This window comes from Vitis vinifera, chromosome 9 (assembly GCF_030704535.1).
Source record: "Vitis vinifera cultivar Pinot Noir 40024 chromosome 9, ASM3070453v1".
Classification (NCBI taxonomy): domain Eukaryota; kingdom Viridiplantae; phylum Streptophyta; class Magnoliopsida; order Vitales; family Vitaceae; genus Vitis; species Vitis vinifera.
The window spans coordinates 14,509,494-14,527,960 of NC_081813.1; the positions used below are offsets into that span (position 1 = coordinate 14,509,494).

At 32.1% G+C, this 18,467-nt stretch overlaps 1 protein-coding gene across 9 annotated transcripts; it reads left to right on the top strand.

The window, feature by feature from the left end:
• Positions 1 to 12,458: 12,458 nt before the first annotated feature.
• On the top strand, positions 12,459 to 17,750 carry LOC104880357 (uncharacterized). Of its 9 annotated transcripts, none has more exons than XR_009466585.1 (6): positions 12,479 to 12,628; positions 12,823 to 12,927; positions 15,335 to 15,505; positions 16,051 to 16,210; positions 16,403 to 16,542; positions 17,417 to 17,750. XR_009466585.1 is itself a non-coding variant. In XM_059739682.1 (6 exons), exons 1-4 carry the CDS (start codon positions 12,552 to 12,554, stop codon positions 16,179 to 16,181), a joined length of 465 nt encoding a protein of 154 aa, XP_059595665.1. In that variant the 5' UTR covers positions 12,479 to 12,551; the 3' UTR covers positions 16,182 to 16,263; positions 16,403 to 16,542; positions 17,417 to 17,750. The 9 variants fall into 9 exon arrangements, 5 of the variants coding, with proteins under 5 accessions (XP_019077957.2, XP_059595665.1, XP_059595664.1 ...); XM_059739682.1 differs by having other exon boundaries at positions 12,823 to 12,905; positions 16,048 to 16,263; XM_059739681.1 differs by having other exon boundaries at positions 12,823 to 12,905; positions 16,048 to 16,226.
• Positions 17,751 to 18,467: the final 717 nt, after the last annotated feature.

The following is an 18,467-nucleotide window of genomic DNA, read 5'->3' on the forward strand; positions in this document are numbered from 1 at the left end:
TCGAAGACAAAATCTATAGAAATAATGAAATAGATGATAATAATAATGACGATAATAAGTAGCGGGGTAAATACGGGAATTGGAGCATGGGAAACTAGAAGTTAAGTTCGGAGATAGAACAATTGGAAATTCAAATAGCTAAATTCAGGAATCGGAATTTTGAAGAATTAGACTCTAATGATTGAAATTTTTAAGAGAAATAAATGGGTAAGTATGGAGTAATGTTACCGATTAATCAAAACAATATTTGGGTGGATGAATGTAGGATAATGATTCCAATTGAGTAACATAAGGTTTAAGCGGATTATTGAAATATTAAATTATCAAAATAAATATGGGATAATGATCCTAATAGATGGAAATAAGGTTTAAACGAAATATTGAAAAATTAGGTTAAGGCACGGGATTTTCGAAGGATTAGACTTTAAATAGATAGGTAAATAGGGGTGGATAATTCTAATGAATGAAAAATGAGATTTGAACTAATTATTGAAGAATTAAGTTAAGGCATGGGATTTTCGAAGGATTAGACTTTAAATAAGTAAAGGAACATAGGATACTAATTCTGATTAAAGAAAATAACATTTAGACAAATAGTGGGGTTTTAGGATTGAGAATTAAATTATGACATTGGATCTTTTAAAAGGGGCGGATTTTGGATAAATAAACTAATATAGGATGATAATACTAATTAACGAAAATAATCATTTAAACCGAATAAAAAGAATAGTGGAATTTTTAGGGGTTTGAAAATTAAATTAGGACATCTGGTTTCTAAAGGATTGGATTTTAAATAACTAAACTCATATAGGATGATAATACTAATTAACGAAAATAACATTTAAACGAAATAAAAAGAATAGTGGAATTTTTAGGGGTTTGAAAATTAAGTTAGAACATTGAATTTTTAAAGAGTTGGACCTGAAATGAATAAAAAGATAGGGGATAAGAATTCTAGTTAACGAAAATAACAATTAGGCGAATAATAGAATTTCGAAGGTTGAAAGTTAAATTGAGATTTTTGAAAGATTTGACTTTAAATAAATATAGGATGATGATTCTAATTGATAAAAATGAAATTTAAACAAATTGTAGAATTTTTAGGATTGAAAAATTAAATTTAAAAAAAAAATATATATATACGGAATGTTTGAAGGATTAGACTTTAAATAACTAAATAAATACGGGATTGTAACTCTAAGTGATGAAAATAAAATTGAGTTGAATTGTAGAGTTTTTAGGATTTGAAAGATTAAATTAAAACATGGAATTTTTTAAGGATTAAACTTTAAATAACTAGATAAATACGTGATAATAATTCTAATTGACGTACATGAGATTTAAACGACTTATGGAGAAATTAAATTAAGACCTGTGATTTTTAAAAGGGTTAGACTTTAAATAACTATATATGTATGAGATAATGATTCTATTTGATAAAAATAAGATTTAAACGAACTATTGAAAAATTAAATTGAGGCATGAGATTTTTTTAAAAGGGTTAGACTTTAAATAACTATATAAATATGGAATTAATCACTCTATTTAATGAAAATGAGATTTTAACGAGTATTTGAAGGATTAAATTCAAACATAGGATTTTTGAAGGATTACTTAAAGACCTAAGTTTTGAAAATGGAATGTAAAGTCTAGAATGTAGAAACTTATTTGAGTCCAATATAAATTAATTTATACAAAAGTTTTTCATATATGGTGATTAGACATAATTAAAATATAAATTATTTTGTGTTTCAAAAAACGATGTTTACCCCTAATGATTTATCCGTTAGTTATGCTCAAGTCAAATTAAAGAAGGTAGGTAATAATGTAATAAGGTGTAATAAAAAAATAAATAATAAATAGATTATGAGGATTAGGAGTTTAGAGATTTTTTTTTAGAGCTGGGGCAGCCAAGTGGGCTAACCCAACATCGCCTTGGACCATGAGGGTAGCTAGTTTGAGGAACAATGAGGCTCCTCATCAATGCGTGGGCTAGGCTCCAAACCCAAGCCCAAATCCGAACCATGGGCCCGCCCCAAAACAGCCATTTCCATTACAAACTTGGGCTTGGGCTCAAATCTGCACCCGCCACCACCAGAAAAACCCACATTGCCGCCTTTGACACTTTGAGCCTGAACTTCGCCTCCTCGTTTAAGCTCGTCAGTGACGAACCGTACACCACCTTCCCCCATCGAACCTGAAGGCTCCAACTGCCCTGACCGCCGCCCCCCGACGCCGCCGGATTTCTTCAAGTCGTCTCCGGTAGTCGGCGCTGCACGTGACCCTGTCGTCGGCTGCCGCTCCTTGTGCTGATCCTGCCGCTTAGATATGTGAAGGCCATTGCTGAGCTGGTGAGATGGGATTCGCGTACCCATTGATGACTTAAAGAGAGGATCTACAGAGAGGAAGGTAGAGAAGGAGCGAAATGGAGAGGTGCTTTAGAGAGAGAAAAGGTGGTGATGGAAAGAGGAAGGGTGACGACGTGCATGTACAGTCCTCATGCTCGCGGAAGGGATGATGAAAATGAGAGGGTGGTGTTTCTGATGGGTGGTGAGATGAGGGTAGCCATGCTCATATAGTGCTGTGTTATCCATTCTTTCAATGTGGTAAAAGTGCAATCTTTTCAAAAGGCCCCAACAGCACCACTATCCCCACTAAGAAGCTGTTAAGCAGGATATGGAAAGAATGGATGATTCCTTCCCATGTCTAGATCTTTTAACATTCCATGAAAAAAAAACCAACTGCATCTATGGAATTCCTGATGGTATAAACCAATGGCTGAGAAGATCCGGGTAACAAAGATGGACCAGGAACTATACCAAGCCTGAGAGATCTAGGTAAAAGAGAAAAAAAAAAAAAACTTACCGAAGGACTTTTCCTGCTCATTGGGTCATTGTAAATACAGCTGCATTGTTAACCTTGGGAACTATTGTCGTCAAGTCAATAGTGGCATAACACAAAGAATCCATGGCAGACTTATGAAACATTGTACAAGTAGCTGCAGTGTAGCATAGGCTTTGTGTATCTAGCATAGAAAATACCTGGACCAAAACGAGAAGCTCCTCCTCTGCTCAGCTCGAAATCACCTCCCTATAGCTCCTCTTGCTTACAGCTTCTCCATGGCTTTCAAACTCTTCTTCTCAGTTCTCTCTCACTCTCCCTCATGCACTCAAAATTTTCCAGAACCCTCTATCTCAGGAAAAACTCACCCCCCTACCCTTACTCTGTTTTTTTCCATTTTCTCCCTTTTTTTTTCTTTTCCTTGTTTTTCCCTCAGATCCCCTCTCTATCTTCCTTGGCAAGCCACTACTTGCCCTACTGTTCCTCGCATCAGCAGCATGGCCCTCCAATCACCAGCATGGCCCCTGCCATCTTGACTTGTTGCACATCCCATCTCTCGTAGCTGCCTTCATGCCGAAAGGGGTCCCCCCACTTGCCTAAGGTGCTGCTAGCTGCTAGTGATCCCGAGACACCTTTCCAATGTTATTGTATATATAAAAAAACCTAAAGTCCCCGGCCCTTGAAAGGGGGTCTACACTAACATATGAAATATTAATAATAATAATAGTTTCTTGTATAGATTTTAATTTAATTTAAGTATGTAAAGAAATAAACAGTGAGGGTAAGATTAGGAAAGAAAATGAATTTTATAATAATTTGGAAACTCACTAAATTAATTTATTATTGTTTAGTAAGTTGAAAAATAATATTGGGTAGTAATAATATTAGCATGAGAAATTAATTAGGATCCCTAAGACTACATAAAATATTTTTAGGATTTTCAAATTTATATATTTGGATAAATAATCAATAATCACTATTATGTATGATATTATGTTAGGTGAGAAGGAAATTTTTCAAAGTTAAATACTTCAAGATTTTGAGTGCTTCTTCAAAGTAAGGAAAATTAATGCAGATTTTTATAGAAGAAAATAATTTTTTTTATATTGTATTTTGTAATGTGTAAAAATATTATCTTTATCTTTTTGCATGGATCAAATATGTGTTTTGTATGGAAAGTATTTTTTTTGAGAATTTTTTTGTTTATTTATGAAAAGTGAAAAATCGAGGAGATATGATATAAGCTTATAATAGATACTTCTAGTGTATGTTATATATTTATAAACATTTGAAATTTGAAGTCAATTTAAAGTTTGGAAAATTGAAATTAAAAGATAAAAATTGAGGTACCATGACAATTTCATGTTCTCATTTTTATTTGAAAAATTAAATTATTAAATAAAATTTCACCACAAAATTGAAAAATGAAGGCATTAAAATTTTGTGCAAATCTAAATTTTGCACTAAAATCATATCTAGCCGATTTTTTTTTTGTTGAATTTTGTTAACATGCGAAGACAGGAAAATATTGAGAAAAACAATTTTGGATATATATGAAAACATATAGGAACCATTGGTAAAGTTAAGGAAAATGAAGGTTATAATACCTCTTGGTTTGAGGGTGTTGATGATAGTGGTGATAGTGGTGTGATCTTTATGCTACATTAAAGTTTATTTCTGCTTCATTAAAGTAAATAAAAGGACAATATATATATTATTTTATTTTATTTTATTTTAGTTTCATAAGAATTTAAAAAAATTCTTATAACATGCACCTTGGGAAAAGCCATAAAATTGCAAAAGCACACTTAACCCATTACGCTCATATTCAAACCAATTAAAATTGTGACAAATGGTTCTGATTAATTTGCATCAGTCAGTGGAGGTTGTCTTTGGGGTCAATTTTTCTGGAGGATCATGGGCTTATACAAACCCTTCATTCAAGACTCCTATCGTTTCCTAGCCCCAAATCAAAAGAAGAAAAAACTTCCCTATATATGAATCCTCTAAGATCCTAACCAATATGATTTAAAAGTAAAGAAAAAAATATATATGATGAATTTTGAAAGTTTGAATGACTCAAATTAAGATATATATCTAATTAAGATGTCTAGCTTGCTCAATGACCTGTGGATTAATTCTCCTTTCAAGGCCAGCCTCTTTGTTGCATAAAAAAGTGAAGCAATGATCCTCAACTCATATTTAAACAATTATGTTAAAAATAAATCCACATAATTTTTTTAAGAAAAATATTATAATCATGTCATAAAAGAGGAATTAATAATCATGCATCAAAGAATGTAGTGGTGCACAAAATGTCTAAAAGAAAAATGAAAAAAAAAAAAAAAAAAGAAGAAGAAGGAAGTCCTCTACAAACTAGTAATTATTGTTGTATTTAACAATTAAAATATGTTGAAAAAAGTTTTAAATTCCTAATTTGAATGTATTTCTTTTTTTAAGAGAAATATTATATAAAATATTTCTTAAGTTTATATATGATTATAATTATATTTTTTTATATAAAATATATAAGAAAAGCTAGTAAGAATATTTTTATAAATATTTTAAGTCATGAGAGAAAAATATTATAAGATAAATATGATCTTATAAAGACTATAAGTGGTGAATAGAGATATGAGAAAAAAAAAACAAAAAACACCCCATGGAGTAAGAAGACTCACTTAATGAGGCATAAATATGTGGAAAAGTGAGAGATACCATTTGGGGTATAAATTAAACCATGCATAAGTATAAACATATTAATATTTTAAACTCTATTTAGATAAAATAAGTATAATATTAAAATGTGAAAATAGATATTGAAAATAAAAGAAAAATTTTGCTATTTAATTTTTCTTATATATTCGAAGTTATATACTTATTTACTTATATATTTATATATTTATCTATTCTATTATTTTTTAATTTAAAAATATATTATATTATCTTACATATATTATCCACATATTTACCTATACAAAATTAAAACAAATAATATTTACAGTATTTATTATTTTGTACATTCTAGCGCAATAGCATATGTAGCCAAGTGGAGTTTTCCTGTTCAACCTTTCATCCATTATTTTATAATACACACACAGGACATTGCGTTCATTTTATACTTATGTATTTTTATTATAACAAAATTAAAAAAAAATTACTGGGTGGTCCCACCCCTCCTAATAATCATCTTTCCTCTGTTTTTTATTTTTTATTTTAAAAAATGAAGTAATTATAAAAATAATTATATTTGATTTCCATTGAAAAGAATAATTTATCATTTAATAAAGGTTTTTTCTCTCTCGCCCTTTTTTGTATGGTATCATGGCCATATATAAAACCTTCTTTTAATACTTGTATCTTTCCTTACTCCAAGTCTAAAGGCTAAATCTAAAGGTTATATTTGGTTCTTGGAAAGTAATAAGAAAAGATAAAAAGCTGTTAAAGAAAATGATTTTTTCATGTATCGGATTTAGTCTTAAAAATGTAAAAGAAAAATTAAATATAATTAAAATTAGTTAGAAATTTATACATTTTAAAATTATTTAATCGTTATATAATGAAAGAAAATAAGTAAAATAAGTTTGAAAAAACATATAAAAATAATTTATTAACTTTAAAACTATTTTTTATTTTCCTTTCACTTTTTTTCTAGTACTTTTCTTCTTTATTTTCTTTCCCTCAAATTTTCGGAACCAAACATAGTCAAAGGAGAAACATCAATCCCTTTTGTATATAAATCTTCTAAAGTAGCAACACATATTCTCTTAGACAAGAAAATTTTAGAGCTCTTCTATGATAGCAAGATATATATATATATATATATATATATATTATATTTTTATACTTTAATTTTTGAATCAACAATAAATTTTAGCATAAAAACAAAAATTATTTTTTTTAATGAATTGAATAGAAATTAAAAGAGAAAAAGTTTATTCCCTTCTCACTTTTAAATCTTATTTCATAAATATTTATTCATAAATCTTATTTCATAAAAATTGATGGTGAAAATTAATAAAGAGCTATGGGACCACTAAACCCACGACGACTTGAAAGTTTCAACATTTCAAGCATACTCCATCTACAAACCTAATCTACTATTCTAGTTTAATTATATTTATATACATTTTCCTAATTTGCATTCACTAGTAAAAAAAAATCAAAGTTGAACTTAGAAAATGGGTTCAATTTATTTTCGACTGAGGTTGTGATTCACGAACGTAGCTATCAATGACTTGACTTTTAAGGCCAAATTAATACAGGGGTTAGAAGTGACTTGACTTTATTGCAGAAAATTGATAGTGAAAATTAATAGAGAGCTATGGGACCACTAAACCCACGATGACTTGGAAGTTTCAACAATTCAAGTTGACTCCACCTACAAACTTAATCTACTATTCAAGTTTAATTGTATTTATATACATTTCCCCTATTTGCATTCACTAGTAAAAAATTAAAAGTTGAACTTAGAAAATGGGTTCAATTTATTTTCAACTTGGGTTGTGATTCATGAACGTAGCTATCAATGACTTGACTTTTAAGGCCAAATTAATAGAGGGGTCAGGAATGACTTGACTTTATTGCAGAAAATTGATGGTGGAAATTAATAGAGAGCTATGGGACCACTAGACCCACGATGACTTGGAAGTTTCAACAATTCAAGTTGACTCCACCTACAAACTTAATCTACTATTCTAGTTTAATTGTATTTATATACATTTTCCCAATTTGCATTCACTAGTAAAAAATTAAAAGTTGAACTTAGAAAATGGGTTCAATTTATTTTCAACTTGGGTTGTGATTCATGAACGTAGCTATCAATGACTTGACTTTTGAGGCCAAATTAATAGAGGGGTCAGGAATGACTTGACTTTATTGCAGAAAATTGATGGTGGAAATTAATAGAGAGCTATGGGACCACTAGACCCACGATGACTTGGAAGTTTCAACAATTCAAGTTGACTCCACCTACAAACTTAATCTACTATTCTAGTTTAATTGTATTTATATGCATTTTCCCTATTTGCATTCACTAGTAAAAAATTAAAAGTTGAACTTAGAAAATGGGTTCAATTTATTTTCAACTTGGGTTGTGATTCATGAACGTAGCTATCAATGACTTGACTTTTGAGGCCAAATTAATAGAGGGGTCATGAATGACTTGACTTTATTGCAGAAAATTGATGGTGGAAATTAATAGAGAGCTATGGGACCACTAGACCCACGATGACTTGGAAGTTTCAACAATTCAAGTTGACTCCACCTACAAACTTAATCTACTATTCTAGTTTAATTGTATTTATATGCATTTTCCCTATTTGCATTCACTAGTAAAAAATTAAAAGTTGAACTTAGAAAATGGGTTCAATTTATTTTCAACTTGGGTTGTGATTCATGAACGTAGCTATCAATGACTTGACTTTTAAGGCCAAATTAATAGAGGGGTTAGGAATGACTTGACTTTATTGTAGAAAATTGATGGTGGAAATTAATAGAGAGCTATGGGACCACTAGACCCACGATGACTTGGAAGTTTCAACAATTCAAGTTGACTCCACCTACAAACTTAATCTACTATTCTAGTTTAATTGTATTTATATGCATTTTCCCTATTTGCATTCACTAGTAAAAAATTAAAAGTTGAGCTTAGAAAATGGGTTCAATTTATTTTCAACTTGGGTTGTGATTCATGAACGTAGCTATCAATGACTTGACTTTTAAGGCCAAATTAATAGAGGGGTTAGGAATGACTTGACTTTATTGCAGAAAATTGATGGTGGAAATTAATAGAGAGCTATGGGACCACTAGACCCACGATGACTTGGAAGTTTCAATAATTCAAGTTGACTCCACCTACAAACTTAATCTACTATTCTAGTTTAATTGTATTTATATACATTTTCCCAATTTGCATTCACTAGTAAAAAATTAAAAGTTGAACTTAGAAAATGGATTCAATTTATTTTCAACTTGGGTTGTGATTCATGAATGTAGCTATCAATGACTTGACTTTTAAGGCCAAATTAATAGAGGGTTCAGGAATGACTTGACTTTATTGCAGAAAATTGATGGTGGAAATTAATAGAGAGCTATGGGACCACTAGACCCACGATGACTTGGAAGTTTCAACAATTCAAGTTGACTCCACCTACAAACTTAATCTACTATTCTAGTGTAATTGTATTTATATGCATTTTCCCTATTTGCATTCACTAGTAAAAAATTAAAAATTGAACTTAGAAAATGGGTTCAATTTATTTTCAACTTGGGTTGTGATTCATGAACGTAGCTATCAATGACTTGACTTTTAAGGCCAAATTAATAGAGGGGTCAGGAATGACTTGACTTTATTGCAGAAAATTGATGGTGGAAATTAATAGAGAGCTATGGGACCACTAGACCCACGATGACTTGGAAGTTTCAACAATTCAAGTTGACTCCACCTACAAACTTAATCTACTATTCTAGTTTAATTGTATTGATATACATTTTCCCTATTTGCATTCACTAGTAAAAAATTAAAAGTTGAACTTAGAAAATGGGCTCAATTTATTTTCTACTTGGGTTGTGATTTATGAACGTAGCTATCAATGACTTGACTTTTAAGGCCAAATTAATAGAGGGGTCAGGAATGACTTGACTTTATTGCAGAAAATTGATGGTGGAAATTAATAGAGAGCTATGGGACCACTAGACCCACGATGACTTGGAAGTTTCAACAATTCAAGTTGACTCCACCTACAAACTTAATCTACTATTCTAGTTTAATTGTATTTATATGCATTTTCCCTATTTGCATTCACTAGTAAAAAATTAAAAGTTGAACTTAGAAAATGGGTTCAATTTATTTTCAACTTGGGTTGTGATTCATGAACGTAGCTATCAATGACTTGAATTTTAAGGTCAAACTAATAGAGGGGTCAGGAATGACTTGACTTTATTGCAGAAAATTGATGGTGGAAATTAATAGAGAGTTATGGGACCACTAGACCCATGATGACTTGGAAGTTTCAACAATTCAAGTTGACTCTACCTACAAACTTAATCTACTATTCTAGTTTAATTGTATTTATATACATTTTTCCTATTTGCATTCACTAGTAAAAAATTAAAAGTTGAACTTAGAAAATGGATTCAATTTATTTTCAACTTGGGTTGTGATTCATGAACGTAGCTATCAATGACTTGACTTTTAAGGCCATATAACTAGAAGAATTCCGGATGTGATACATCTGGGTGGAATGGGTGAGAATTTTCGTCCGGGTGGAATGAGCGATGCCTCGTGTTGCAAGAGGCTGTCTGCGCGTCCAAGGGAGAGAGAGCCACGCGGAAATTTTCAGGGAGGATCCCACATACACATGGGTATTGATGATGAGTTAAACGGGCATAGGAGTGGAGTGATAGATGGGGACGTAGGCATGTTGGATAAAACGATGAATAATAAACGAGAATGGGTGTGGGGATGCTGATGAGGTGAGCTTTGCTGCCATGACAACTACTCCAGATTTCCTAGGATCTCCTTCAAGCAGGGATGAGAAAATGGATGCGTACCATGGACGGATATCAAGAGCAAAGGAGGATAACGAAACAGAGCACAAAGAGTAGATACGAGAAAATGAGCCCGACAAGCTATGCTTCATATCATACCAACAGGCTTAGATGATGGTGGGTAAGATTAAATGAGTATCAAATGAAAGGTAAAACGTGGTTACAAAAATATCCCATGGAGAAATCAAAACTAGAGCAAACTAAGCCACTACAAAACCATTAGCAAAAATATGAATGTATTCACTCCCAATCAACAATCATCATCCGAGAGTTAGTAAAAACAGAGTAGAAAAGCACACCAATAGAAGCTGACGAAGAATACACAATAAATGTACCTCAAAATAACCCTCTCCAGCTAGGTGGGCAAGAAATCGGACAACTATCCTTCCTCTCAAGCAACTAGCCAAGGAATGCCCCTTTCCTATCAGTCCTCTCAGGCTAAACTCTGCTCTCTTCTCTACTTCTCTTTTTTTTCTTCTTCTGGATATCCTCTTCCTTCTGCCCAATGCCCTCTACCCCCTCCTGGAATCACTTTCCTTGGCAAGCCATCCTGTCTTCTCCTGTTCATGCATCAGCCAGTATGGCCTGCCCAACTACCCTCACTGTTGCTGCGCGCTTCATGCAGTCGGCATCCCTCTAAGCTGGGGGTCCCCTACCCTCCTAACCGCCTACAGGACCACCTTCCCCAAAAAATATCTCCAACGGCCTGAAGATTTTAGAATATCCTCTTGACAGGTGTCTTCTTCTGATTGCTTCTTTAATTCCACTATTTTGATCCCATATTGACTAATCTGGGAGTGACACGTGGCCATGCGAGATGGTGTCACTTGTCAAGCATCAGCTGCAAGAATGACTCCCAAAATGGGGGTCTACACAACCCTAAATTAAAATCTATGAACGTTCTAAGAATATGAAACTTGGAAAATGAAGTCCTACTCGAGTAAAACTTAAGCCATTGAGTCCATACCTTGAAATTTAATAACTAAATCAAATTGTCTCTAAGACCATCAACTAAGCTCAATGTCAATTAGTCTTAGATTTCCCCAAAATAGAGCCTACTAAAATACCATTCAATTTCTTAATTTTTCTTACTAATTAAAAGAGTTCCCAAAATTATGAAACTCTCTAGATTTGCTTTGTGACGAGTCTAAAAACTTATAAAAATAATTTAGAGCTCCGAGGAACAAGATGTTTGAGACCTATAAAAAATAACTACAATGAGTATGCTTGATGTAAGGACCCTACTACTTATGTTAGTCATATGTAGAAAATATCTCCCTATTCAATTCATCAACCCTCTTATTTATAGAAATAAAAACTAAAATGATAAGGATGTGTATTAGTCTTAGGAATATATGTACATTTATGTTTTAATTGAAATTATCTTATGTTATCTTTTTATTAAACAGATGTTGTTAGGCTTTTTTCATATCTATTAGGACCAATACTAAGAGTTTCCTCTCATATTTCAAACAATGCATGAAGACTTGCAAACTTTCAAAAGAATGATGTCTTTGAGTTCTATGAGTTCTAGTCTAGGAATTGAAACTTGTTATTAGTTGTTCATGATATATTACCAACAAAATATTCTCTCTCTCAACCTAATACATTAAAAAACCTATAATTTCATGGAGCTTTAAATTTTACTGACCCAACTTTCTAATATATAATTTATGGTTACAAAAAAGTTCAAATTAAATCCTAAATTCCCGCTCAAAGAATCTTAAAACCTAAAAATCCCCATGGTCACAATGAATTTCAAATAATTTCATACCTAAACACCTTTAGAATTATGATTTTTCAAAAATAAGAAAGGAATTAAGTCGTCTAGGTATAATAGAGTATGAAAAAATATTCACCAAGCTTTAGAGAAAATTAAAATAATTTAATTTATAGAATTCAAAAGTTAAAAAAGATAAATAAAACATAAGTGAAGGAAAACTTCAATCCTACTAATAGAATCATAGATTCTCATTTCATCTCCCCTCATTAATTTAAGGTCACATTCAATTAATTGAATTTCATCCCATTGGAATTCTGTTTAGTACATCTTAATTTCTTTCACATAAATATTCAACTAAGTATTATGCCCGCGACCATAGAATGGTTTTAGAGAAGGCCCAATGTTGCCAGGGTGCTCAAGGCCGCGGAAATAAGGTATGTATTTAAAGCACCAGCTCTCACAGTCTCTTCCCCTTCGACAGGGACTCCAACGATCCAACACCTTCAAATTAAGGTAAAACAAAATTTTCTCCCATGTTGGATTCTGAAATCCCTTTTATCTTCTCCCGTTTTCCCTTCTCCATTGCATCAAAATCGTAAATAAGAAGGATTTGTTTCTATTCAAACCCATTATCAATGGTTGTTAATTTTTCTTTTTAACTCCTTTAATTTGATTTTTAATCTCTTGTTTAATAAATCATTTGGTAGGAATTTCTGTGCTACCATTTCAGTAGCAGATTGCATAGTCATGTGGGGATCACTCTCCACAAAATCGCCATTGTGCTGCTCTGGTACTTCCTTTTTCATTTACAGGTGCTAAATTTTCTCTAACAAGTGGTAGCAATTTGAATTCTAGGGTTACTCTGTTTTTGCTATTTTAGTTTGGGAAGCCCGCTTATTCTGCTGTTGCGTATTCTTTTGGTTATATTTGCTTCTTAGTTTTGTTTAATATTTCCTTTGCAACTTCATGATGGGAACATCCACCAGAAGATTGTTCATGGAATTGTCGAGGGAACTTTGGTGGCTAAGCTTGATGTTATAAAAACAATGAGTTCTAATTGAGTGAAAATGATTCAGTTTGGGTTTGAAGTGGGAGAGCTATGGATTTTTAAATTGTCACAGTGGATGCTATTGTGTGCCTCATCTATAATAATCCAGCATGGGTTTCTTGTTAAGCCATTACTTTTTTACACCATCAAATCCAGTCAAACATTTGTGCAAAATATATTCAAACCCAAGTCTAGTACTAGTGGAATAATGTTGCTACAAGCTTACTCATTTTCATCTTGTTTGTTACAGAAATCTGAGTCCTTAATAGGGGATGTTCAATACTGCTGGGATTCTGATATAAAAAAAAAATTCTAGCAACCTGTATAATGTGTTCCACCATTCATGCTCTGTTTGGAAGCACTCTTGTCTCACTTAATAGCACTAGCATGTTTAAGGGCATTTATTTTTGTGGTGGGTTTATATTGGAATATTGGAATAAAGAATAAAAGAGAAATAAATTGGAAATATGTTAAGGAAACTTGTTTTGACCTGTACCTCTTTTATTTGTTTGAACTCAAGATATTTAAATCAGCTATTGGTTTATTTGGGTGTCAAAGTAGATCAGTGAGTGATGATGTCCTAATAAAACAGCTTTAAGGTTTTCATTTTTTCTTTGAATTAGCCTTTCACTTCATCAATTAATTAATTAATTAGACATGATTTGTGAAATGTTTGTTTGTGAAGTATTTCTGTATAGCCCGGACTTAATACTTTCAGCCCTTGCTTCAGTTGCCTTTGCTGCTGCAATTTTTGACCTCCCTTTGTGAACCTCAGATTTCAGCAGTGCTATTTCAACTTGAGCTTCATTCTCCCTTCCTCTAATCTCATCCACCTCTATTTTTGTCCTCTCTAATTCCCCTGTAAGCATCTCAACATCACAGTTTAAACGCCCTACCTCCTCATTTGCATTCTTAAGCTTTATTTTAAACTGATTAAGCTCCATTTCCAGTGAGTTAATGGATACTGCTTGTTCTGAGTTCTCTCTTTCCTGCCTTTCAAAATCTAATTATAGCTTGTTTAAATTGTTGATGGCATCAGAAGCAGCTTTTGCAGATACACAGTAAGTTCATTGCCTTCTTTAAGTTCAAATTGCAGATTTGCAGGGTTTCAATAAATTCCGATTTAGCCAGGAGCTCATTTTCCAGAAACTGCACTATCTCTGTTTGTTTCCTCAACTCTTCTAGCTGTTCCTGTGCTTGAGCCAAAGTTGCTGTCACTAACTGTAACTCCGCCTCTTTCTCACATAGAACTGCAGACTTCTCTTTCTCTGCTTCAATAGCAGCCAGCTTTGAATGAAGAATAACTTCATGGAACTCTGAGACATGCTTTAGAAGCTCATCAGTCTTGCCTTTTTCCATGTTGGCAGCTGTTTCCGTCAGCTTTGCTTGTGTCATAGCCTTGAATTCAGATTCTCTAGCATTAGCAAGTTCTGTTTCCATATGAAATAATACTTCTTGGGTTGTCTTCAACTTGCTTAAACCATGATAAAGCTACAGAATGGAAAGAAAGTGTTATATATCGTGATTTTTCGAGTTTAGTTTTTAATTTGGCGTACTATCTGCTTTATAGGTTTTGGGATATTGGAAAATCTAAGCATCATGTTTTTTTCTTTTTCTTGCTGAATATTTATTAGTTGTGTAGTTTTAATTTTTGGAAGCAACAACGTTGAATATTTATTAGTCATGTGGTTTTGGATTTTTGAAAGTTAACTGGCTTGTGATTATTGCTGGAATTTGGAAATTAGGATTCAAAACTTTGTTTTTCCTTCTCTTCCTCTATATTCTAAGCAATCTAATAGAGGATTGGGGTTTAATGGTAGTTTAGTCTGTAGTGGCAATGGGAATGATTGTCAACCAATTAGATATTTTTTACAATAATTGAAAATTTTAATTAAAAAAATTCCTAACTAGTTTTTTCTTTTTCCCCTAAATTTTCTCTCAGGGTTTGTGAATTTTCTGTATTTTGGTCAATAATGGAATTTTTTTTCTGCAGTTTTTTAGAATTGGTGGAGGTTCAGATAACAAAATTGGGTTTTTTAGGGGAAATCGAATTTTTTTCTTTCTTATTTCTATTCTTTAATATCACAAATAACAAAACAAGAAAGAATAGAAATCTTATTATTTAACAGTACAAAAAAAAAAGATAACATAGTATATCTCAACTCTATAAGGGGAAGGAGGAAGTGATAAAGGAGGCAGAGGAGCTGAACAAGCAAATGGATGCTTTCGTTGCTCTTCGGATCAAGGTGGAGAATCACTGGTGGGGTTTAGAGCAGCAGGAGGTGGTGGTTCTGGCCCAGCAGAGAGGTGGCTTGATCATCAGGACAATGGCAGAAGGCCTAGTAAGGGGGAAATTGTTTGCTCAGATTTTCATTTCAGTCGTAGAAATCTATATTATTATTATTCGGTTTTATATTTAACAAATTTGATAATTGGTTTATTGTTAAGTTTGATGCATTTTCTATGTAGTCACCCACATGGAAAATATTTAATATGATGCAAGTTCTTATAAGAAAAACAATAAAATTAATAAGAAAAACTTAGTTTAAAAATGAGACAAGTTCTTGTCTCTTTTTTTTTTTTTTCAAAATTAATTTTAATTTATATAAACAAACAAAATTTCCATCTACTAAAACATCTATGTGAAATTGATCTTAGCAAACATATTTTCAATCAAAAATTTCACAATCTGTGTTTATTTTTATTTTTTTGATTTTCAGAAACTTAATTTTAAAAATTATTTTCATAGAAAAGACTCAATCATGCTCTACAGATTTTAAATTTCTTACCTTTATATATAAAGCAAGAACAGGATTGAAGAAATATGATGAAAAAAAGTACTAAATTTTGATTTGTTCTTGGTTTTCCTTTCTTTTTGTCATAGAAGGGATATTCTTAGGAACCAGAAACTCCAATATCAACTTCGAAGGGCATTCTCTCCACTTCAACATCCAACTCGTCATTCAGCAAGGAGGAGCTGAGGAAAGCAGAGGAGCTAATGACAAAGGCATTTGTTAAATTCCATAAAAAACTTCGGGTTATAAAAGGTTATTGGTGACATAGGTTTCTTCTTCTTCTTCTTTCTACATAATCTGATGAGGTCTTCTTCTTCTTTCTACATAATCTGATGAAGCTAAACATATTTCTTGAGAATTTACTAATGTTAGTAGGATCAATTCTATTCTCACACATGCTCCATAGCACTCATAGTTGCCTTTTATTGTTTGGAATGGTTTCAGGGATTAAATGTTGTTGCTCATGATGCATCTGCAATTGAGGAATACCCTTACTCAGAAGAACAAGGGCTTTGCTTTCATATGGTTTGCAATTGTTGAGCACACCAGGCATGCATGCTGTCAATGAACTTAAGCATCCAGTGGTATTGAGATTGTCCTCTTCTTTCTTTTCTTGATTCTCTTCTTAGCATTCTATGTTTGGAGCTGGAGTTGACTTGGAGCCTATAGCCTGAAGGCTAATTTGTAGAGTCAGTCCTTGTGGTGAGCCTCAACACGTAAGCCTTAATAGCCTTTTAACAAAAAAATAAACTATGAGAACTAATAAAGCATTAAAAAGGCTCTAACTAAAATATGTAATGCTAAAACTAAATTATGGAATAATTTTCCTTTTTTCTTTCAGAATATTTTGTAGGGTGCTTTTCATGTTGTTCTCCATCATTGGTTGTATTTTCTGCATGGCATTCCCGACCCCTATTTGCTTTGGATAGTTATTAGTTGCTATGACATGGATCTTGCAAAAAGAGAACCAATTGGTATTGAAATGAATTACAGTTTTGTTGAATCAGCAGCATGCAGTTTTTACTTTTAACTATTTAATATAGTTTTACTTTTTGTTGGTGTTGTATTACTTCATCCATATTTTTCATTGATTAGGCTATTGAATGACCAGCATGCAGCTCCTACAAGTGACATAGAGGTTAGAGCTTTTTCTAAAATCTGTCAATACAATTGTACACATATCTGAACTAAACATATGGACAGGTTTGGTGAAGTTAAAACATTTACCTTGGTAGATAAGGTATCAAGGAGGTGTCCAAGAAACAAAGAAGGCAGAGAGATGTCCCTCACATGCTTAAAACCACTAATAAGCTATTCTTTTAAACTAATTTTTTTATTGTAGAATTTGTTGTTATGTCACATGCATAATTTGGAAAAGGACTATCTATATCATGCCTTTTTCTTCCATGATGTTGAAGAAGAAAACTGGAAACTGAGAGCTTATCTGCTGTGTATCAGGTTCCCTCTAGTAATCATGCCTATAAGGAGCAGTAGAATGCTATGAGGTGTATCATAACAGTTCAAATATATCTAAAACATTTGGTGGTGTCGCCCCTCCAACACTTCAAATTGCAGCAATGGCTCAATAGCAGGCTTCATACCCTACCTACCACCAGCAGCAACAACAGCATTTGGTGTAATTTTCCCCCAACACTACTACTGCTCACCCTCAAACTAACAATCCTTTTGGAAGCACTGGTCTACTGTAATTTTCTGTTGATTTCTCATGTTTATGTATGATGTAAAATTATTTTGGCATTTGAATTCAAATAAAACTATTTCCTTCTAGTTATATGTAGTTTTAATATAATTCTATATTTATATAGATAAGGGATGCGGATTTTCAGAATTTCGATAAATGCAATCTAAATATATATTAGATATGTAAGAAAAGTCTAGACAATGAGAAGTTCCAAGTTTGAAAAACAATATTTTATTGACTTAAAATCTATTTTTTTATTTTTCTTCATTTTTTTCTTTCTTCTCTATTTTTTTTTTCTTCGCATTTTCTTCGAACTTTCTGAAACCAAACATACCCCTTGGATTTAGATTGTCTTTTGTGGGTTTGTTGTTTTGAAATTTAGTGCTTTCAGTTTCCTTGAAGGAATGAGATCCCTGAGGATGAGAGTTTTGGTGGGTACGAGTCTTTGGTTAAGAGTGTTGATCTTATTTTAATGTTAAAAGTTCATAAAATTTTGAATTTGTGTTTATAAAAGTAACAAATATGGTTAAGTCTGAACTAAACAATACATAAAAAGTAATCGAAAGTTAAAAATAAAAACAAATGATGTCAAAATTTAAGCAAATATAAGGGTGTAAGTTTTAACTTATAACAATTATACATCCCATTCTATCTCATGGAAACAAATGGTAATTAATTATACAAATATCATCCAAATAAAATTATCTAGTTATACAAATATGTTAATAATTTGGAAAAAGTATCAAAAGTAAAATAATGGTAAGAATATATACATTCCTTGATAAAATTGAACTTACAAAGGATGGT